Source organism: Orcinus orca, chromosome 4 (assembly GCF_937001465.1).
Source record: "Orcinus orca chromosome 4, mOrcOrc1.1, whole genome shotgun sequence".
Classification (NCBI taxonomy): domain Eukaryota; kingdom Metazoa; phylum Chordata; class Mammalia; order Artiodactyla; family Delphinidae; genus Orcinus; species Orcinus orca.
Window position 1 is genome coordinate 136,185,762 of NC_064562.1, and position 24,091 is coordinate 136,209,852.

The following is a 24,091-nucleotide window of genomic DNA, read 5'->3' on the forward strand; positions in this document are numbered from 1 at the left end:
ACATTCTTAGAGAATTCTCTACAAGTCAGAATTCAGAGAATTCTGACCTCTTCTCTTTGCACATAGGCATTAAGCTTCCCAAACTGTTGATTCTGTACCATCAGAAGCATAAAATAAACAAATAAAACAATAAAATAAAACAGTGTTTTCTAATTTCTTCCTTAGCTAAGCAGGACCTTTCACAAATTAAGGTCACAGCATTCTATTTAGTCTTAAATATATTTCTGTCCCCTTGGATGTGTGTTAATTCTTCCAGATACAACAGATTTCCTTCAAGCTGGTACAGTAAGAGTTAATTTAGCAATGCTCAGAAATTTATCACAAACTCTGCAGGGACAGTGCCACAGCTGTTACACATAAATGGAATATTCAGGATTTATCAGTTTTCTTTGAGGAAAGGCACCAGCCAAGATCCAGTTGTTCCAGCTCCTGTCACTGGATCTATTCCATGCCAAGGTCATGAGTCAATCTCTAGTCTTACCATTCAATTTGTGTGACTCGCTGCCTTGCCTCTTCAGCAGCAATCCTTTTTCAGATTAGTCTGGGTGGGCTGTGTCAATTTTCAGATGAAAAAGTAAGTGTCCCTAAAACAAGGGACACTTACCCCCAAACCAGGGAGGTGGTGGTGATTCAGGAGGTGGCATATTTTCCTCTGAGTCAGATCCATAGGCACTGAGCTGTCAACAATAGCAACTTTCAGGCAAGAAATTAAAAGTCTTGACCCTTGGCTATTAATAGCATCTGTCCCACTGTTTAACAGGTTGAGACGAATCACTGATGATGAAAGACACTGTAGCTGGGGATGTCAGCAGGGACCTCACTCAGGTGACAATGGGAAGAGACAACTGGCATGTAAAAAAGAAAAACAAAACGAAACAACTTTGGGATAAGTCCAGTGTTGTGCCCAGTAGCCATCATTTGGGGATGCAGATGTTCCTTATTACCTAGAGACACTGGGGTTTATGAACTTGCATTTGCCAAAGGCATAATTCTTCCCACTCTTCTTCTACAGGGCCCCACCCCATTTCAGACTGCTATGTTACGGCACATCCCTGGGTTCTTCTGCATTTTATCCTGTGTGCGATTCCTACACTGATTTGTAAAACATTATAGTTTCCCCTCAGAAAGAAGAGCATGCTGGATAATAACACATTTTGGTTTCTAAGAGTCAGGTTAGGTTGATTACTACCAGTTGAGAGTATTAAAAAAGACTCAGAGTAACTATATTTACCTGCCAAAGCCTAAATTTGGAGGCTGAAGTTGAGTAGTTCTTTAATATACAACAGACTCTGTATTCCATTCCATAGCAAAATAAATTTTGTTGCTATGAACAACAGAAGCCCAGGACAAATATTAGGATCTATGATTTCTTCTATGTTCAAAAATTGCATATAATGAGGTTAACTGTAGTCTTAAGTTTAAATCACCAAACAGCCTCAGTGTTAGCACTGGTATGAAAAAATCTGCCTGGTCTTTAGCTGCTAGAAAGTTGCACATTGTTTTCTATATTATGCGACAGATTGTGATAACCTAAACAAAATAATTCAGTAAGTATTAGAATGTGTGTGATCTGTGTTGATCCGTAAGAGTCAAATATGCAAAAGTTATGTATCGTATCTGAGAATATACATTTAATTACTGTAAAAGTAAAATTTTTTTAACTTATTGAATAACTTTCTTACTTGAGGGGAAATGAAACTTAAAGAGATTTTTGAGGGTTCACTTATACAGAATGGTGATATATACTGATTAAATTTGTCAGAAAATACAGTAAAGAAGAATATCATTTTAAGAGATAAAATACTAGATTAAATGCAAAGGTTACTGCTTAATAAGAATTATTGCTTCTTTTAGAATCCAATCTTATAAAATTTTACATAAGCTACATATATATTACAATATTAAGATTAAATTTAAACTTTTTACAATTTGTGTCTTTCTTAGTTTGTTTTGAAATAGTCACCACTGATACTTACACATCATGTCTGTTTTTAATTCTCAGAAGCTGTGTAAGCAAAAGCATTCTTGGACTCCTGTTGAGCAAACTCTCTCATAAGCCAAAACTGCAAAATCAAAGTACTGTAAAAGAATAAACAATCCAAAAAACAGAGCATGGGGGAGTGAGCATAAGGGTCAATCTAACATTTAGCAGTGCACGAGAATTCTGAGGCCAATACATAAGGACAGGGGATGGTGGCGGGCGGCAGGGGGAGGAGAATTTACTCTAGTTCTTTTCTTACAGTATGCCAGGGCTTTAAGATTGTTTTAAAGGCTTAAAAATTGTTAAAGATTGGGAGGGATCTTAAAGATCATCTAACCCAGTCTTCTTTTACAGATGAGAAAAGGAGGGTTCAGAGCGGTTAAGTGGCTCACTCAAAGATACAAGATAGCCAGGGATCAAGGCAAGACTGGAACCCAGGGTTCCTGGCTCATAAAGATCCTCGCAGATGTTGTTAGGATAGTCAATGGGCCAACTGGCTTAGTCTCCTCAGGGACTAAATTAGTCCATAAAATTAGACTATATTCTGTATTTCAGTACTTAGGCTGGATTTTCCTTGGTCTTAGTTCCTTTGTTCTTATTTAGATTTTGCAGTGCCATTGAATGGTATTTTTATTGTAACCTATATAAAAGTTTCATTTATTCATTAATTTAGTAAATATTTATTGATCACTATGTGCCAGGCACTGATATAGCAATAGAATAGAAGAAAAACAACAGAAGAAAATCTCCACCCACCTGGCATTTATAGTGTGGTGAAATAAAGTGGATATGTATATATAAATAAAAGATCTGTATTTGGATGTTGTAGAGCACAGAAATGAATGAGATGCTTTTATCCCTATAGTGTAACTAGAGTTACTAAATTCAGTTACTTGAGATTCTTTTTTTGTGGTCATACTTGTAGCCCTAAGGTCAGGTTTTTTTAAAAATAAATTTTGATTTTAGAATAGTTAATAGGTTTACAGAAAAGTTGTGAAGATGCAGTACAGAGAGTTTCTGTATACTCCACACCCAGCTTCTCCTATTAACATGTTACATTAGTATGGTACACCTGTCATGACTAATGAACCAATATTGATACATCATTATTAGCTGAAGTTCATACTTTATTCATATTTCCTTAATTTTTACCTCATGTCCTTTTTCTGTTCCAGGATACCACATTTAGTCATCATGTTTCTGTAGTCTCCCTTAGATCATGACATTTCCTTAGACTTTCCTTTTTTTGATTACTTTGACAGTTTGAGGAGTACTGGTCAAGTATTTGTTAGAAGGTCTTTGAGTTTGCCTGATGTTTTCCTCATGATTAGACATGGGTTATGAGTGTTTGGGAGGCAGATCACAGAGGTAAAGTACTATTTTCATTGTATCGTTTCAGGGAACATGCTTATAACTAATAATATTAACCTTGGTCAGCTGGCTGAGGTAGTGTTTGTCTCCACTGTAAAGTTACTGCTGTTTTCCCCTTTCCATACTGTATCTGGAAGAAAGTCACTATACACAGTCTACATTTAAGAGATGGGAGTCGGGGCGGGGGAGGTTTATGCTCCGTCTCCTTGAGGAGGAAGTATCTGCATAAATTATTTGGAATTCTTTTGTATGAGAAACAACTTCTTTTATTTAGTTAATCATGTATATCAGTATATATGCATGGATATTTATTTTGTACTTTGGGTTATAATCCAAAACTGTATTATTTTGTTGTTCACATTGTTTCAGCTTTGGCTCTTGGGAGCTTTTTCATTTGGCTCCTGTATTCTTTGACATACCCCAGTCAATGTGGGGTTTTTTGAGCACTTCCTTATTTCATGTCCTCTAAGAGTGCTCCAGTCTCATCTTGAATATTCCCTACTCCAGCCCAGAATGGGCCATTTCTCTAAGGAGGCTTGGTTCCTTCTACTAGAAAGTGGCATCAGAAACCAAGATCTGGGCGTGCTTGTTGCTACCGAGGTGTGTCTGCTTCCAGGCCCTCTTATCTGACCGAGCAAGGAATATAGGCATATACCAACCTGGATATATATATATATATATATACACACATAACTATAAATATTTCTACATTTAACCATCTATATTTAACCATCAATATTTCTATATTTAAAAATGAGTACATACTGATGTTATCCAACCCTAATCCAACATGAACCATTTTAGCGTTCCCTGCTGGCTTGTCTGTAACTACCCACTCCAATAGTGAGAAACGTGGTTCCTACCATTTCCTAGGGTCAGTTTTTCATTATGTATAAGTATCTCACATCAGTTTACTTTCTTTTTGAAATTTCAAAGTAAATTAAATATACAGGCAAAATACAAATCAAACTATTTAAAATGTTGATTATGCTTTTTCAAACTCTGTTTGATTCTTTCCTATTCAGATGCCCCTACAAGGGGTCAGATTTCCAGCACCATCTTTAAAACCATTAGCATCACTGTTATCAGTATCAACAAATGGTTATTGTGCCCCTTATATGGGACCATAAGCTAAGCTAGGTCATGTGGATAATGTTCAGGTAAGTCTTGAGGTGTGGCCTACCGCTGATGCATGACAGATTTATATTACTCTCATACATGTACATCTACATTCATTTTTTAGATTCCATACCTTTTAGAATTGAGAATATGGATTATTGGAATTATTGTAACTTAAAACACTTCTCAGCATTCCAAATAAATTAGTACTTTTCAAGTTCCAATTCTGTGGTTATTAGCATTAGTAAGAGGGAAAGAAGGTTAAGTGATTTGTCTCTTGCAGAGTATGCGCTCAGTAAACACTCTTTCTCTCCTTTAGGACATCTAATATTTATCTCAAACTCAACATGTCCAAAACTGAATTCCTAATCTTTCTCTATAAAACCTGTTCCCCCTCACAGCTTTCCCCATCTCAGCAAGTCCATCATCTAGAACATAAACTTCAGTGCCACCCTTGATTCCTCTATATCTTACACTGCACATCTGATGTGTCAGGAAACTGTGCTGACTCTACTTTCAGAATACATCCAGAAGCAGACAGCTTCTTACCATCTCTGCTGCTACCAGCGTGGTCTGAGTCTCCCTCTCTGTCTAGGTTACTGAGCAAGCCTCTAATGGGTGTATCTGTATCTGCATCTGCCTTTGGCCCAGAGTAATCTTGACAGCCAGAGTAATCCTGGAAAAATGTCAGATCATGCTCAGAAGTCTACAATGGCTTTTCAATTTCTCAGGATAGAAGCCAAAATACTTACAATAGCCCATAAATCTCCTATTACCTCTCTGACTTAATTTCCTTTCCCCTTCAAACCCTCTGCTTCATTTCCACTGGCCTTGCTGCCCTTCACACACTTTAGGCATGATCCTGTTGTAGGGATTTTACACTGGCTTTTCCCTGTCTGCTTGGGATGCTGTTCTCTGGTATCTGGAGGGTTAACTCCAGCTCCTTCAGGGGTTTTTGCTCAAATATGACTTTCTCAGTGGAGCCTACTGTGGCCGTGCTATTTAATACTGCAGCCTAATCTGTACCCACACCATCCCCCATCCCGCTTATCCTCTCAGTTTTACTTTTTCCCATAGGATTTATCGTATTTTAGCTTACAATTTATTCAGTTATGCTTACTGCTTATTTTGTGTCTCCCCCAGTGAGAATCGGACCAGCACAAAGGCAGGGATCTTTGTTCAGTTTTGTTCACTGATGTATCCCAGCGCCTAGAAGAAAAAAATTACGTTAAATGAATAAATGCATTATTTGAGCTGTGTGCTTTCTGTATCCCCAAATTATTCTTAAATTAAAAAAAATAAAGGAAAATAAAGGAAAATGTAATTTGATGAAAAGGTGTCAGACGGATACATGGGCAAAGGGTATCCACAATCTGAAATAAGTTACTAAGAGCCTTGAGTTTTATTTATTTATTCTCCTGATTTTATTTATCTATTTTTTTGGAGTATAGTTGCTTTACAATGTTGCATTAGTTTTTGCTGTGCAGCAAAGTGAATCAGCTATACGTATACATATATCCCCTCTTTTCTGGATTTCCTTCCCACTTAGGTCACCACAGAGCACTGAGTAGAGCTCCCTGTGCTATACAGTCGGTTCTCATTAGTTATCTGTTTTATTACACAGTAGTGTATATATGTCAATCCTAGTCTCCTGATCTATGAGCCTTGAGTTTTAGATTCCTCATTTGTTAATGAGTATATATGATACACTATGTCAGAGGATTGTTGTGGTATTTAAATAAAATGATATGCATGAGAGCAGTCAATAAGCATGAATTAAGGGATTTCCCAGCTCCTGGGCCTATATAAAATAAGGCTTGAAGGCAAGGTACAATTTGTTGTAAGCCTTTAGAAGCTACTTACCCACTTCCTCTGTGATGTCCTCTGAAGATCTCCTTTTCTCTTAAGTTTGAAATGGTGAGCAGTTAAACATTGAGTATAGGAAAAAAGCTCTGTGAATATGTTTATAAAGGTTAAAAAAATTACACTGCATCAGTTTTTAACAGGATTATTGACATCACAACCAATGAAGATGATTTGTAAACTTAGGATGGAGAGAACTGAAAATTGCTTAAAATGGGATGTTACATGCATGCTTTTATTGAGACTGAATTTTGGCTCTACTACCCATTAAAAAAGTGCAGTTTGTTTTCAAGTGCACATCAGCTGTTTAGTAAACTTACATGTCTGAATGTTCAGCACAGATGCACAATTTCCTTCTCTCCCCTCTGTGTAAAAAGGTACAAGTAACCTCTGTTTTTTTTTAAAAAAAAACAAACTTGTGGTTTCCATAATGTATCAATATTATCCACTTAATCCCTGGTACTATTTCTTTTCTCTAAAATACTAGCAGCTGGCTGAGAAGGCAAATATTACTGGCATGGTATGTATCCCAGTTGGCCAAGCATTATAGGGAGTGCTAACTAGCAAGGTGGGGCACCCTGTAGGCTTACTGAACACCAAAAAATGAGCATATCAACGTCCTGAGGATAACTGACTGATGTGGTTTAGGTCTATTTCTGGGAAATTAGCCCATGAAGCTCAATGCTGACCTTTCATGTTATCTTTATGATTACATGACTTTTCCTTTCACTCTTTACTTTTCGACTCCTGACCTTAAACCTGGAATAGAGAAAGAGGAAGACTTTTATTGGTGGCACTAAAAAGTGACAAGATAAAGTAAAACAGGTTAACTTCAGTTAACAAAGGAAGCACAATAATTTCACCAAAGGTAGCAAGTACTGGCTACAGAGTATCCATGCCACTGTTATTACATTTGAATCTCTTTGAAAATCATGAGACAGTCCTGGGTATCGTATAGCTGGGTCCTTGCACAATGTATGCTTCTCTGTAAGGCTACCTGTGATTTATTTGCACTTAAGTTACTTTCTTAGTAAGTTACAAAAAAAAATGAGCAAACTAGATAAGTTTGCATTTCAGTTTTTAAAAGTTCAGTTAACAGTAGTCAAAACATTAAAGCCAAGTAAATATCCAGTAAAATTCTTATCTCTAGAAGCCGACTACAGGAGCTATTAATCACTTTTAGGTCTTTCTTGTTACTGGATGTATGTCTCTTTTGGAGACCACTGAAATCTATGTTCATGGGATGTTTCAAGTCTGAGCCAGTGTGGTTCCTATACCACCTGTGTGCTCCTGCTGCCTAGCACCTGACCTGTCCATCTTGGGGCTGGAGAATGGTCCTTGGACTGCTCCTCCGAAGAAATGTGCTTGAAACTGTCCTGCTGATACGCTGTGTTCCTGTCCTGTGTCTTTCTGCAGATCAGATTGTGTCAGATTTTGGCCTGTTGAGTCTCACTAGTTTGATCGTCCTGTTGAACCCAAAGCACTGTGTACTGTCATTAAATATTTAACCTGAAAAGTATGACAACAACTACTAATTTTTCCTTTGTTTTTCAGAAATGTGTTACAGACGAGTGTTTCTTTTTTGAACGATTGGAATCTAATAACTACAATACTTACCGGTCAAGGAAATACTCCAGTTGGTATGTGGCACTGAAGCGAACTGGGCAGTATAAACTTGGACCCAAAACAGGACCTGGGCAGAAGGCTATACTTTTTCTTCCAATGTCTGCTAAGAGCTGATCTTAATGGCAGCATCTGATCTCATTTCATATACCTCATGAAAGAAGAGGTATATTTTAGAAATTTGTTGATGAAAGGAAAAGAAAAATGTATACAGCTATCTGCTCAGTTTACGTAACTGGTCAGATAACCTTTTATCTAACAGTAAAATATTTAACCATTGCCTTAGTAAAACAACAACAAAAATTCCTGGAAAATGCATAGACTTCCACTTTTTATATAGAATTTGCCTTTATCCAGTGAAGCTTACTTACAGCTACAATCTTTTTCATACATTTGCTTCATTTGAAAAGAGGCTTTTAAAATGTGCATACGTACAAACAAGTTTTCTTCATGGAAATCACAGACATTAGAAAATTTAAGTCAGATATTTAGTTAACCCAAATGTCCACTACTTCTTATAATACGGCACACATTAATCTACAGGTACAATTTACTTAAACATTTTAAAACCATGTAAATATAAATTTAATCCATGCCTGTCATAGTTTTATAACTGTCTGGCAGTTCCTTGTGATAGATTTTATAGAACAAGCCTGTGTAAACTGCTGGAAGTTCTTCCATGGTCAGATCAATCTTGTCAAACCCTTCTCTGTATCCATACAGCAGCAGCCTAGCAACTCTGCTGGTGATCGGAGTTGTATTTTCAGTCTTGACTAGGTCACTGAGATCCATCCACTCACACCTTAAGCATTCACGCTGGCAAAAATTTATGGTGAATGAATATGGCTTTAGGCGGCAGATAATATACATATCTGACTTTCCGAAAGCTCCAGGATGGGTGTGCTGTTGCCGAATACTCAGGAGGGACCTGAATTCTGACTTTATACCGGTCTCTTCAAAAACTTCTCGAACTGCTGTATCTCCTACATAGAAGAAAATGTACAAATCAGTAAGGATCACATTTTTAGGAGTTTAATCATCAAAGATTTTCAAGAAGCATTTTCTAAATGCTCAAAAAGCACAACTTTACCCTAAGAAAATAAAGTTTTCAATGTAAACTCTTTGCCTTACTGGACATCCTGAAGTACCGAAGTATTTTCTTATCAATGTATATCTAAGAAGCTTTTGAAATACTATTTCTTTGGCTGCTACTTGCAGGCTTACCCACTTATATATATATTTTGAAAGTCACATTTTAAAAAATTCTTCCTGCTTTATTGCCCAGAGGTGAAAACATAGGTTGCAAAGCTGCAGTTAATATTCCTACGTATTTTTTCACTATTATCCTGTTCCTGATTACCCATCAAAGCTGCCTAAATTTATAAACATCAGAATTGAGAAAAAGTGATCCACTCTTCTTTATAAAAGTCTGGACAGCTACAGAATGTACTGAACTATGAAATGATTCAACTCTCCCCTGGTCTCTCCTAGGACTGTCAAGCCTCTGAAATCATAGAGCAGACTCCTTTATAACCATTTTGTTATGCTCTTGTAGTTATCCTGTGAGTGGAATCCCACCATGGTTAATTTTTTGGCATTTTCTTTGTTTCCTGCATTTCAAAGAACTTGGATTCATTCCTCCAACAGCAAAATGCTGCAGTCATTTCATCAGAAGTTTTCAAAAAACTTGCAATTTACAGAATTTTATAATACAACTAGGGTTTTCACATTTTATAAGGTTGATTTTTCAATAATATGCAAATTTCTGGGACAGGATTTTTATTGCCAATAACTTATTTTTGTGGCTGCTTTTTCTAAATATCCAGATGAACCTCCTACATGGGATTTGTCTAATTTTATGATGCTCTGTCATTGTCTCCCAAAGTGTTTTATGAGAAGCCCCTAAAAAAGCTGCCTTCCTTGCCTATTTGCTGGGAAGCTTCACAGTTGCCACAGGTACAAATTTTTGTTCAACTACCCTTTAATGCCTCCATTTTCTTGTTTGTCAAATTGTCAATTATATTTGTCTTCTTCGTAGTCCTACTAGTGAGGAATAGGCAAGGAAGAGCAAGTCGTTGAAAGAAAAAAAAAGGTCTCAATGTTTTTTCTGATAAACAGCTCTGGAAATATGCACAGGGAAAGTGTTTAATATATAAGATGTTTGTCTGCCATACTTGAATATATGTGGACTTCCCTTATAACTGAGATTTGCCTTAGGTCAAACATGGTTAGAAATTATATTTTTAAACTGAAAACATAAAAGAAGAATTTATATGTTAAGAAAAGGAAAACTTGCCTTAATAAGAAAGATAATTTTTAGTAGTATACATGTTTGTTATTAAATTTGTTAAAGATTGTGGCAGTAGTCTTAAATTTTACATGTCATTTGCTGATCTGAGTTAAAAATTGTTTAAATGTTTATTTTTATTCTTTAAACACTTTGAAAGATGACCATGGGGTTCTTGTTTAGCTTTTAGCAACACTAATCAAGAGTTTGGCATTTAGTTCCTGAGTCTGGCCTGTTGGTGTGTTATGGAAGCACAGGACGCGGCTGGTGAGCGAAATCTGCCCTGCTCAGCAGTCACCACAGCAGTTGATTCAAAATTGGCGCTGTCTGGGTAGTGTGATCCGTTTAATTTGAATCCATGATATTGACTAGACTAAAAACTGAATGGGCAAATAAGCGCTTTTGTATCTAGAAGAACCTGTTCAAGATTGAAATCTCTTCTCCAAAGACTTTACCATGAATTTAAAGATTTTTCTATCTAGATAAAGTGCGTTATTCTCGTGTACCTTTATTATTTTAATGTACTGTAAGCTAAATTGAAATAACTGTTTTATAGGTTTGAAGAACATAGGAAAAACCAAGAGGGTTTTCTTTTTATTTTTGCTGGTTGAAAGATATGTTTAAAAACGTCATAGTGTTTTGTTTAGTTAAAGGACAATAATGAAATGGAATTTATATTTGTTATTTCTATTTTCTAATATTTAATAGGATTAGATTGAAATAAAAGGAAAAACTGTGCAGAATATGGGTTTTTCTGGTGTTTCCCTCTGACTCTGGTACACTGATGAACTCTGATCAGACCCTCCTGCTTTAAAGACCTTTGGCTATGCAGGGATGCTCTTCCTGTCAGTGGTAATGAGATTTTTTTTCAGGAAGGCAGCTTCTCCATTTTTAACCTTGTACATGTATTGTACTCTTAGGGTATTATATTATATGAAAACCTAAGGATTGCATTCTATTTTGTATACGCCCCCTTAATGTTTTGTTTTGTTTTTTTTTTAAAGCACTACGGACAATAGTGCTTCATTTACCTAGTAGTATCAAAGAATGAATGATTCCAAACAAATGTGCTTCTCAGTTAACTACTGTTTACTGCTTAAGAGCCAATATGGATGTTTGCACATTTGTGATGGCAGTATACCTAAAGTATATTACATACTTTCCTAAAAACAGAGCTTAAAGAAAATAATTTAAATAATTCCTGGATGATCTGGCTTCATCATTAAGAATAATCTATTATTTTACTGTTACAAAATAGAAATGCCCTCTATACATAGTCTTCCAGATCTCTACTGTCAGTTATCATTTCTAGCTGCTTTCACGGTTTTATCAGTTCTGAGGCAAAGCTTCAATTTATACTACTCCTAGGTAGTGTGGTGAATGCCAATTGCTGCTTTTTTCTTACTTCCACATAGTGAGGTGTATATACGATCTCTGAATAGGTGGGCTGTTGTGACAACCACAAACACACAAAGAAAGTAGTGAATTCCTAATAATATGGACTTGAAGTGTTCTGGAGTACACTCAAACCTACAATTATACACATTTGGCTTGGAAATGTGTTTCTCCATTTAAATATATCTGAAACTCAGACTATCCATAAAAACTCAAATGAGAAAGTCAATTCATTTGAGAAGGCAAGACTCAGAAGAGGAAGCTACACAAACCTTCTCCTGTAGACTGCTGTTTGCCCAGCATCAACTGGATAAGGATGTAAAACATAAACTTAACTAGTTCACATGATGTCATATCACATAAGGATAGTGTGAGATAATCAGGAGCTCTAGAATAAATGCCCTTCTCTTTCAACACTTGCACCACTACAAAATCCTTTTTATTTCAACAGAAGGCCTAGCAAACTCTAAGCAAAAGGTCAGTAAGTACCTAAAAAACAAAATTTGCTATGGATATATCTGAATGTAGTGAATTTACTTATAGGATATTAGGAGTTGATTCTATACTATGTATAGGGCATTTTTAATTTGTGGAACATTAAAAAAAATCGTTTCAAGTATATATATATATATTTAAAATACTTAAAAATAGTTTAGGACATTGCCTTCATATAAATGATGGCTAAAGAGACTAGGGGACATACATATTGAGGAAAAAGTCATAGACAAATAATACTGATATGAAATGAGTTGATTTATTATGATAGGGACTGGACTTGACCCAATGGTTTAAGGAATAGGTAGGAAAACTCAGTTTCTATTCTTTCCTTCCTGTAAAATCCTGACATAATGAGCTCAGTAAATTGTTTTAGGAAGTTATCTCTCATTTCAGACTTTCTCATATGAGACATTTTACTATGTTTTGGCTTTCTGACTATCCAAAATAAACAGTAGATAAAATTTTCATAAACAGAAGAATTATGTCACCACTGTTCTGTAATTGACTTTATAAATAATTCTTATTTCACAATTCATTTAAAAGTTACTCTTCATCCTTGTGTGATAGAATGCTCAAGAATTTGTTTTATCATAGTTTAATTCCAACAATTTTAGTTATATTCAAAATAACCCTTAATGCTAAACCTGATTAATGTACATCCAAAGCTTCTCATTTTCAAGCAAATTAATCTAGAAGCAGTCCTAAGCAGAAAAACAGGTGTTATGCTCCTATAATGGTATTATTTATAACAATGAAATAAGTTGTAATATTAGAAGTTTTGCTGCTCATTTTATATCATCCCTGAAGTAACTTCACTGAAATTTTCTGACTTAGCCTAAACCAATTAGAAAAGTGAAAATCTTATTCTCAGCTCTACAGCAAGAAAGTAAACATATGAATTTCCTCAACATTTTCAAGTCAATTAAAGATATGTAATATACACACCAATGTCTTCTCCAGGCTCTGACAGGCCTCCTGGAAACTTCCACATATTTTTCAACTGCAGTATAAAATCAGAAAATAAAGTTAACATACCTTTTATTCACTAACATACACAAACACACACACATGCCACAAAATTTACTCATAATTGGTCAAGGTGGTTGAGAATTTATTTTTTGGTAATTACACGCAAATTTTTTTCAGCTTCCTTCCTCAAGCCTCCCTTCTTTTTAGGGATAACTGGTGACTTGTGAAACCTTTTCCCACCTTTTTCTTCAGGAACTAGAAGTGGTTTTGTTTGGTTAATGTGATAAATTCTGTATGAGTGAAACAGTGGGGGGGGGAACATCTACTGAATTTGTGTAGTTAAAAAAATTTTGCTGCTAGTTTATTAAAAAATAGAGGAATCTTACTGATGCTGCTATAAATAAGTAGAAAATACAGTATAAATTTAATCACTAAAGTATGCTACTTTTAATTTTCACATTTACTTTCTGTATTGTGTCTAATCAGATATGTTCATCTTAAGATTTCTCTTATTCTGTGTTAATGATTTTACGTACAAATGTAACTGCTTTTCATGGGAAGTGTGAATAAAATTGATTAGTTTAAATTTGTGGCTTTTTGTATAGCATTTCTTTTTTTGATGGGGAGGGGCAGGTGGGACGATCTGATCTAGGAATGGGGATAAATGTGGAAAATTTATTTTAAATAATTCTGAAGTGACATGGGACAATATTCTTATGGCTGACACGATTATTTTTTCCTGTTAGGATTCTGTTGTATCAATCCATCACCATGATAAAAGCTGAAGAATGAGAAATTATGACATACTCATAAAGGTACTGCAGCTTGGAGCCAGTATACCTCATACTCTTCATTCATAAAACAAGTTTATAGACCTTTACTGGTGTGCTTTGTGACCCACTCATTTCCTGCACAAGAGCTTCTTAAAGAATGTGTCATTTCCCAACTATGCTAGGTTGGAGCCCAGTGGCATGGTTCCCAGAGTTTCCACAGACTTGATTATGTGGGTACAGAATTGAGGCTTACCACCCTTCTGTGTCTGGCTCAGACTTGAGATTAATTTATAAAGCATATTATGTTTTACTTTTTTAATGTAGAAATATATCTCTAAGAATATCTCAACATTAAATGTACTGTCTTTGGGGTTCCATTTTGAAATTGTTCCAGAAGCAATGTTTCCACAAAAACTATGCAGTCTTTTGTCTGCTAGTATATTAAACTTCACCACCATAAATTGTTTCTAACAAAAGATGTTATAATAGGGCAAACAATCCTCCAAAACAAAATCAACTTTTAAAAATCTTTACCTAGACCTGATTATAAATAATTGGAAACTGTTGATTAAATTTGGAGATATGAACTTATTAGAAGGGGAAAATGCTAGCTATAAGGATTGAAAACAGCTCACACACATTTGATTTTGATTATTTAATAAACCTTAGGTATGGAAAGATTATTTTTATGCTGATTAGTTTGCGATATTTTCTGGCATCAATTAGGTTTAAAGAGCTTATTTTAAAACAGCTTCCTCCTCCCCAAAAGCTTGAGCTTACAGTTAGTTCTAAGTGGTAGGTTGAGAGGCCTAAGTTTGAAAAACCTGGTTAATATTGTAGATATGATAGATCAGTGGAGGGAAAAGTAGGTCTTCTCACTTTTTTTTTAATGTTAAAAAATACTCCCACTAGCTGGGTTTAGCAATATAATAAGTAATAATAATAAATATTACTAGGTAATGTATATTGAATGTCCACTATATTCCAGATACTATGCTAAATGCTTTAATAATTATACACATTTAAACTTTATAGTAACCCCACAAGAAACTATTACTGTTCCCATTTTTATTTTTTTCCATTTCTTTTTTTTATTGAAGTATAGTTGATTTACAATATTGTGTTACAGCAAAGTATACAAGTGTACAGCAAAGTGTACAAGTGTACAGCAAAGTGATTCCGTTATACATATAAGTTTTTCAGATTATTCTCCATTATAGGTTATTATAAGATATTGAATACAGTTCCCTGTGCTATATAGTGAATCCTTACTGCTTATTGTTCCCATTTTAGAAGTGATGAAACTGAGGACAAATAGGTTAAATAATTTACCTGGAGTGACACAGTGTATAGCAAAACTCACAGTTAAAATCCAGGCAATCTGATTCTAATCATCTTTTAAGAAATTTAAAAAGTTGGTTTGCTATTTTCATACTAATTCTTTACCACTATTTGCTGCTTTTTCATACATCTTTTGATCTTCAGATCTCATTGGAACATTCTACATAAACCCAACCAGAATCTGTATCTTAGTCTTACGTTCCTCCAGGGTTTGTGAATTTGAACTAAAACCTAGTTTGGTATCAAACGTCTTTGTATCTACCTCTTGCCTGTGAGTTCCCGATCAAGAATCGTTTGATTGGCATGAGATTTATTACTCTGCTAGTGATTTACTGTTACTCCACTAGTGATTTGCTATTACTCTACTAGTGATTTACTATTACTCTAACACTTCCAGTATATTGTTTCATAGGGGAAAAATTACTGAGGAAGGGGTAAGGTTGGGTTTTGAATATGAACAGTAACCCATAGTTTCTGTTTTCATCTTTGTTCTCCCTTCCAATAAAAGACAAAACATCTCTATGCTTCAAGTGTAAAATTCCAAGATCCTTTTCTCCCTAATCTTAAAAAAGGAACTTTCCACTCTCTTCTAAGAGAAATACTCTACTCAGACATTCTCTTGCCTTTTTGCTTGTTGGGTCCTACCCAACATCACATATATGACCCCTCCCTGCTTTGAGTGAGTCAGGTCATCTAGTTCCTGAAGCATATCTGATCTGATTTTTACATACTACAAAAGGCAGTTATCCTTTTAAGTTATAAAAATGTGTGATTTTTTTTTTTTTTGCGGTACGCGGGCCTCTCACTGTTGTGGCCTCTCACTGTTGCGGCCTCTCCTGTTGCGGAGCACAGGCTCCGGACGCGCAGGCTCAGCGGCCATGGCTCACGAGCCCAGCCGCTCCGCGGCATGTGGGATCCTCCCGGACCGGGGCACGAACCCGTGTCCCCTGCATCGGCAGGCAGACTCTCAACCACTGCGCCACCAGGGAAGCCCCAAAATGTGTGATTTTAAAGCATATTCAGAGTAATTCCAGCATATTGTAGAATGGTGAATGTGATGATAAATTTTTCCTATATGTTTGCCAATTATAAATCTGATGTTTGTGTGTGGGTGTGTGTGTGCATGTGTGTTTGTAGGTGTGAGTGTAAAACAGAGTGTGTAAGTGATGTACAGTGGTCCCATCAATCACTGGAACCTCTTTCCTTCCTCGGTGTTAGGAACTGCTAGCCCCAATAGTAAGCATTTTGGATATCAACAAAGGGTATTATTTTTTTAATGTATTCTTCATACTTAACAGAGTGTAAGATATTTTCTGTTAAGGCAATTTCAAGTTTAATACCATTGTTTCTTATAAAACCTATCCTGAAGATAAACTCAAGTTTATTTTAGCGTTTCTAGAATGGGTAAATAGGAATGACTCATTTTCTGATCCTTTTTCTCACTATTTTTCCAACCCCACAGACATCTTCCGTTTTCCTAAGCAGATGATTCGCTTCAGGATCTTCCCTGGGTGTGGCTGCTGAAATCCTAACTAGGAATTTGTGTAAACAGAACCCCCCAAAGACTATTAATTTCTTTCAAATAGAAATTGTCTAATCTCAAGAACCTAGAACAAGGGTACAGACTTGCTAGCCTCTTCCTTTTGGTTCTTACATTATTTGACTTTATCATTCTTCCCTAACTCAAACTTGTTCAGATGCCTGAGATCTCATTATCTTTTCTTTTCACTGTTCTGGTCTTTAACGCTACTACTCTCACTCTTCAGAATTCAGAGCCACTGTGTTTAGATAAATCTAATTAACTATAATATTATCACTGTTATGCGACAGATGCTACCAGAGATGTCTTAATAAGTTTGTTCATTCATTCAATAAAAATTTACTGAGTGCTAGGTTTAGGGCATACAGAAAATTAATGCACAATATAGCAAGGCTAGTCATTCTCTTTCTCCTTATACTACTGTATTTTTCTTAATAACATTCACCATCACTTTATATATTATTTATTCATTCACTTATTATTTGTATCTTACCTATGTGAATATAAGCTCCAGATGTAGAAACTTTGTTTTGTTCACTAATGTTTACTTAGAGCTTAAAACAGAGCCTACAACATAGTTATGTACAGGAACTCAGTAATGTTTGGCAAATGAATGAATAGGTCCCTACCATTAACTCAGCTCTTTAGCACCTGGTTTACAAGGTCAAGCCACTGTTAGGTCTTTTGTTCCTCAAAATCATGGCGCAGGGACAAAGGAAGGGACTATATGGGTAGGAAAGGAGAAAGGACATGTTTTAAGTATTTCAGCTTTGAGTCTGAGTGTGCATTTGCTCATGCAAAGAAAGGAGAAAAAATGGCTCAGATGTCTGAAAATAATGCTAATTAGTTATTTACAGCTAATAGCTATCATTTATGCTTAAATTCCACCTAACACCAAAATAATTACAGAAATTAAATATGATTTAGTCTCACTTTATACTTTTTATTATATTGAGCTATACATTAATACTCAGTTTTTATATTTTATTGCTCTGTTAGATAGATCTCTGTTCATAACTTAAATCAAAACCCTAAGTAAGAGTATCACTTCTATTTAATTCACAAAGAAACCAAAGTCTTATATAATTTGAATTTGTTTCTAGCTTCTGCCAATCCCAACTGCCTAGAAGCACAGTGGGGATCATGATTAGGTTCTGAGCAGCAGTACTTTCTCACTCTTAAAGAACCAATCACTGGCAAGACTGAAAATCAGCAAATGAAGAATCTGGATGCCCAGTGTTCTAGTTTGGAGGTTCTCAAACTTGACCGTGCACCTAAAACACCTGGAGGGCTTGTTAACACACAAATTGTTGAGCGGCATCCCCAGAGTTTGATTCATCAGGCCTGGGGGTGGGGCAGGGGTGTGAGAATGTGTGGTTTCTAAGAAGTTGACACTATGATTGTCCCTCAGCTTCAAATTCAGCCTCCGTGCTCTGCCTAGTGATGCTGGAGCTGGGACTCTGCTAAGCAGTTTTGGTCTTGCCAACTGACTCCCTGTTAGGCTCCACCAACAGACTGCAAGGCTGGAGGAGGAAGAAGGGAGCAGCTCCTCCTGTCTGCTTCCTGTGGGCTTCCCGTGTGCTTGTGGTTCCTGTATTGCCTCGGCATGCTGCTTCATTCTGGCAGCAGCAGTTCCTTCCCATAGCAACAGCCATATCCACTTTGCAGTTTCCTAGCATTTCCAACATGAGCTTCATTGTGTCCCCTCCCCAGAGACACCGGCCAGCTGATGCTGGGTCCCAGGCCCTCTGAGTTCAGAGACATTAGCAGCTGAACAGCATTTCTTATTAGAGGTTTGATTAGCTATTTGCAGTCCCAAATGAAGGGATGCACAACCTACCAGAATGGTATAAAGATTACCTTAAACTGAAGACATATGAGATACAGCAAGATGCAGAAAGAAGCCTTTTCTGAGATTCCGTTTATCTGATTAAAGGTAAAGCTTTCTGAGGACAAAGCTGCCATAAATCCTTTCTGGGGAGCTTCCAGCCAGGAAGGAAACTAACCTTCAGCACCTGGTGAGAAACTGCATACACAAACTTTATTAGAAGCTGCCATAACTTCTAAAATTACTCTTTATATCCTTCACTTAATCATGTCCCTTTTCTCCATAATAATTTTTCTTCATACACTTTTGTTCTAACCTCTTTTTTTTTTCTTTAGGCCAAATATATACTGTTTAAGTATCATCGTTGGCAACTGAACTGAATGGAACTGTCAACCTAAACAATAGACAGTGGCATCTGTACTATGTATTAAAAAAAGCGAAAAACTACCTCCCTAAAAAACAAACCCCATTCAAGTGAAGTCTTTTGTATCCTATGCAAAGTATGATAGGCATTGCCATAAAACTACTGACTCCCTCAAAAAAAATCCAAGTTTTAATTCTGTTTATGTTTTCATCTGCTTTAGTTTAGTGAAAAGATTCCTCTCTAGGCTTAAATTCTGACTCTGCCAATTACCAGTTGTGTAATGTTGGAAAAGTTACTGTGACCTCTCTGAAGTTTTTGTGAAAAATGGAGATAATAACGCATACCATTATTAAATAAGAAAATTTTTGCAGAATATTTTCTCATCACAATTATCATTATTTATCTGATTTTATTTCTATTAAACAGCAAAACAATGGAATTAAAATAATTTTGTTTAGCCTGAAAACCTCATCAATTAGGATCACGAATGTGTACTATAATAGAAGAACAGGTGACTTGGAGAATGGTCGAGTGTTAGCAAATGTTTGGTTATGAATTTTTAGTAGGCTAGAAGCCATAGCAGAGCTGGTGCTACACTTTACTTGGGTTTTTAATCCTTTTGAGATATGGCTGTTGGTTCCAAGAGACATCAAATAAACCATTTAGGAACCTATCTAGGGTTAATTACTCAAAAGTCCCCCCAGCTTAAGGGTATGACCTTCAATTGACCCTAAAGGCAACTGACCCCCAAAGGAAACTTGAGGTGGAGGATTGAAAACTCTCCACTCACATCTTTATAAGCCCATGTTACAGGATGAAGAATGGCTAAAACAATGCCACTGTGGATAGGTCTCTTGGAGTTTTTGTTTAGTTATTAAGTCTTGGGTCTCCCTTTGTTTCCTGACTACCTTGGAAAATACTAACAAACATTCCAGAAAACACTAGCAATTATTTCTTTGAAACTAAGATAAGCAAAACTAGAGAGGCACTGAATGCAATCATGATTAACTGAGAATCATAAAAGTTTTTAGTCATTTACAGTGGAGTTTAGGCAAATTCAGTATACATAGTTTTGACTATTGCCCTGTTTTAAAAATAAAGCTCAATTCAATTCTTTCCTTTTCAATTGCTGCAATACAGATTGCTCTGGAAGTTTGATTTCTGCAAACTAAAGCTGTTAAATCATTTGCCTTGGAAGGTTTTATAAGGGGAAAAAAAAAACCATCCCCAAAACATCACGCTGTCTAGGTTTGGAGTAAGACAGGTTAGCCATAACTGCCAGGGAAGCTCCTTCTTTTCTTTTTTTCAGACTGCAAGCCAATTTTTAATATTATTAGTTAGACCTAGGTTTGTTCTCTGTGAATTTCCATGTTTTAATAAATGAGTAATTACATAAATAGATTCTTAGTTGGTTGATCCACCAGCCCTGAAAAACTGCTCAGAATGGAGCAATCATATTACTCTGGCTGTCTTTCAGTCTCTGTCAAAGTCCTTAATGAAATTTTATTTGATAAAGTCACTTATGACACAGTGTGCTATTTTAAAATATTAAAAGTTTACCCTTTTCTTTCCAAAATACCAAAGTGGTTTAAACCAGGTTATATCTGGTATCTTATCTTACATGTGCATAAGTGTATAGGGAGAATTATAGTATTGGGATGTTGCATTTGTGATCATCGAATCTAACTCCTTAATTTCATAAGTGGGGCAACTTAGGTTCCCAGGGGCTCACAGATTTGCCCAGAGTTGTATAGCTAGCTAATGGCAGGGCCAAATCTTAGAACCCAGGTCTCCTGATCCAATTTTGTTTGTACAACTTCTTATGTCACCTGAGCGTAGAGAAAATTAAATTTTGGTGATACTGTTGCTTCTTTAAATGCAAGGAAAAGACAGTTAAAGGGATACACTTAAAAGATAGTAAAACTTTTATAATATCTCTTTAGAAGTAACTTTTATATACGAAGGTATAGATTATTTTTCAAACTTAGCAAAGGAAATTAACCAATTTATGTTACTTGTATACTTGTATACCATATATATATGGTATCTGCCAATAATGTTTGGGCATATCATCTCTCTGCCATACTGCAGAGTTATAATATCCACTTTCAGTCTAACCCAATTTAATTGAACAAAATCCTAAGTAAGTTTTCTCAGACCTTGGGTACTAAATATTATATATTAATACAACCTCCTTTGGCCTAAGGGTAGTTAAGACCTGAATGATAAAATAGTAAAATAATGACTACGGGAACTGTTCTTTTGTAGGTTAGAGTAGGGTAAGTTAAGGACCATCTGGTGTCCCTTACTTGATGCTTGGAATTGAATGTGGAGAGAATCAGGGCTTATCACTCACATGAAGTGAGTTTATTTAGGTTTTGGCTAATTTTTTTTAAGATTACAGACTCTAAAATTAGATTGGTTTTACTACTACGTTATCTGCATAATTTTGGGTAAATAGCCCCTCTGCGTGCCTTTCACCCTATCTCCAATTTCTAGATCTAGCAATTTACCCTATGGTAAAAGGGTAAATAACATAGTATAGTGATAAATAAACAGAGTATAGCTGTCCATATATCATCTTCACCACTGTCACCTCAATCAAAATCTTTCAGTAAACAAAATCTGAATTGTTTCTATGTCAAATCTAAACTCCTCTTCCTGGCTCAGGCCCCCTCATAACTAGGCCCTATTTTTACCATTCAGTCTTGCTTCCTACTTACTCTCCGCTCATTACCATCAAATATACATACATACATATATATATATATATATATGTACTCCAATTCAAATATAAAACTTACTGAAGGCTAGGCACAATACTACTTTAGGTACCCAATAAAAATCTGTTGAAGATAAAGCTTAGTTTGAGTCAGAGATCCTGCCTTAACTAAAACTTTAACGTTACTTAATACCATGAGAGTGCTTTCAGATAGCATTTCTGAGAAATGATTGATACTGCTTTCAGCTATAATTATGAATATCAGTTTAAAATTTAAAAACATATATGAGGAGAAAAATGTATGACTCTATCCACCAATATTTACTGAAGTCTCAGAAAGTATCAAAGTAATTATTCTCGTCACTTATACTCCTGAGCATGAAAGCATCTGACCTCTAAGCATGGTACTTCTCTTAAAAACTTCTGTTACTTCTAGTTGCCTATAGTTCTTATTTGGGTGTATGAGATTCTTTAATTCTGTTCCCAATCTAGCTCTCAAACCAAATATTTTACCATTCCCATCTGTAAAGGAGAGACGGTCCATACAGGCAGATGCTTGGCCCGGGGAGCCCCATTGCCTGCTGGGAAATATGCTGAGTCAGACAGAGGGGCTGGAGAAGCCTAGACTCTGCTTGTGAGGAGTGTGTGCATGCTGGCTTGCTAACAATCAGGGCAAAAAGAGACCAGCACTGGCGGGTGCTGCCTTGCCACACTTCCCAATCCAAAGGGGTGAACGCCTGGGTCCCGCTTACTCCACACCTCAGCCTGGTGTGAGATAAGGGCAGAGATGCAATCTAGCTGCGCATACAGACTGGGCCGCCTGAGGTGGATCAGGGCCAAACTGCAGAGACCACTGTCAGTGCACACATGCGGGTGGTGGATCAAACTGAGCAGACACTGTCAGTGCTGCACCGGGCGGTGCCACAATTACGTGCAGTGGCTAACTGCCAAATCTCCAAGTCCCTGGGAGAGGACTCGATATAGCTGCACAGAGACAACCTGAAGGGTCTGAGGTGTGGTCTGGGGAGAACCTCAGAGCCTGTGGTAGGTGTGTGGACAGCAGGGGCGGGTTGGCTGCAGCAGACTTGGTCAGCGCATGCACAGGTGGTGCCATAAAAAAGCAGAGTGGCTGGATGCTGCGTCTTGAGCAGACAGGCCCTGGGCAGGAGTACGCAGTGGTACGTTTCCCGTGGGAGTGCTCTGGCTCCAGCTCCACCCACTTCGCACTGCAGGGTGGAGCTGGATGTGGGGCTGGCAGGTCCTGGTAGAGGTCTACCACAGAGGCTGCCCAGGTCCCAGGTGCAGCACAGCAACCTCAATTCCTGCAGTCACAGCCTCCAGCCCCAGCCTACTCCGCACCACAGCCTAGCACTAGGTCTGGGATGAACACAACAGAGAAAGGGACGAGACCATGGGCTGCTTCTGGGCGAAACCGTGGGCAACTACAGGTGCATAGGTTCACTGTGACTACACAGGCCTTATATGCTTCTGCGGTCACCTCCTTTGGGGCAGAGCACACACTCGAGGGCAACTGAACCTAACTGCACCCAACCATTAGGGCTTCTTCAACAACTGGGGAGCAGACACTGCCCCCAACAGGGTGGTGACAGCCATGGAGCAAAGAGGAAGCCCTGCCCCTCATCTAGCACAGGTTCTGCACACCACAACACCTATTACAACCCCTATCAATGGGATAACAGCCAGCACACTCTGAAGAAAGAAGTGGCTGGCATCTATACCAAAACAAGCCCTTGCACCAAAAATAACACTCACACAGTCTACACAGGGAAACACCCCTTCAAGATCAAAGTAGATAATGGTTTCTCCTAAAATCACGGAGACAGAGAAAGTTAAAAAACAGAGGAACTACTCCCAATAAAAAGAACAAGAGAGGGCTTCCCTGGTGGCGCAGTGGTTGAGAGTCCACCTGCCGATGCAGGGGACGCGGGTTCGTGCCCCGATCCGGGAAGATCCCACATGCTGCGAAGCGGCTGGGCCCGTGAGCCATGGCCGCTGAGCCTGTGCGTCCGGAGCCTGTGCTCCGCAACGGGAGAGGCCACAACAGTGGGAGGCCCGCGTACCGCCAAAAAAAAAAAAAAAAGAACAAGAGAAATCTCCTGAAAGAACAAATAATGAAACAGACCTCACCAGTCTATTAGACCCTGAGTCCAAAAATGAGGTAATAAAAATGCTGATTTAAGAAAGATTATTGGGACTTCCCTGGTGGCACAGTGGTTAAGAATCTGCCTGCTAATGCAAGGGAAACGGGTTTGATCCCTGGTCTGGGAAGATCCCACATGCTGTGGAGCAACTAAGCCCATGTGCCACAACTACTGAGCCTGCGTGATACAACTGCTGAAGCCCATATGCCTAGAGCCCATGCTCTGCAAAAAAGAAGCCACCACAATGAGAAGCCC

General features: G+C 37.3%; 2 protein-coding genes across 14 annotated transcripts in view; one reads left to right on the forward strand and one right to left on the reverse strand.

The window, feature by feature from the left end:
• FGF2 (fibroblast growth factor 2) overlaps positions 1 to 11,247 on the forward strand; it is a 58,194-nt gene extending 46,947 nt beyond the window's left edge. The window contains exon 3 of the mRNA XM_004265206.3: positions 7,889 to 11,247. Coding sequence (XP_004265254.2) covers positions 7,889 to 8,074 — 186 coding nt within the window. The 3' untranslated portion in view covers positions 8,075 to 11,247. The remainder of the gene's footprint in view (positions 1 to 7,888) is intronic.
• The window catches only part of NUDT6 (nudix hydrolase 6), a 60,315-nt gene that overhangs the window by 9,067 nt on the left and 27,157 nt on the right, over positions 1 to 24,091 (reverse strand). For 4 of the 13 annotated variants that reach the window (XM_033419386.2, XM_033419382.2, XM_033419374.2 and 1 more), the window contains 4 exons: positions 13,083 to 13,137; positions 6,335 to 8,940; positions 5,592 to 5,680; positions 482 to 845 (listed from right to left, as the gene is read on the reverse strand). In XM_033419386.2, the coding sequence (XP_033275277.1) occupies positions 8,543 to 8,940; positions 13,083 to 13,128 (444 nt within the window). In that variant the 5' untranslated portion in view covers positions 13,129 to 13,137 and the 3' untranslated portion in view covers positions 482 to 845; positions 5,592 to 5,680; positions 6,335 to 8,542. Of the gene's footprint in view, positions 1 to 481; positions 846 to 5,591; positions 8,941 to 13,082; positions 13,138 to 18,620; positions 19,101 to 24,091 lie in introns of those variants that run through there. The other 9 variants (XM_033419379.2, XM_033419377.2, XM_049709547.1 and 6 more) reach the window with 9 other exon arrangements.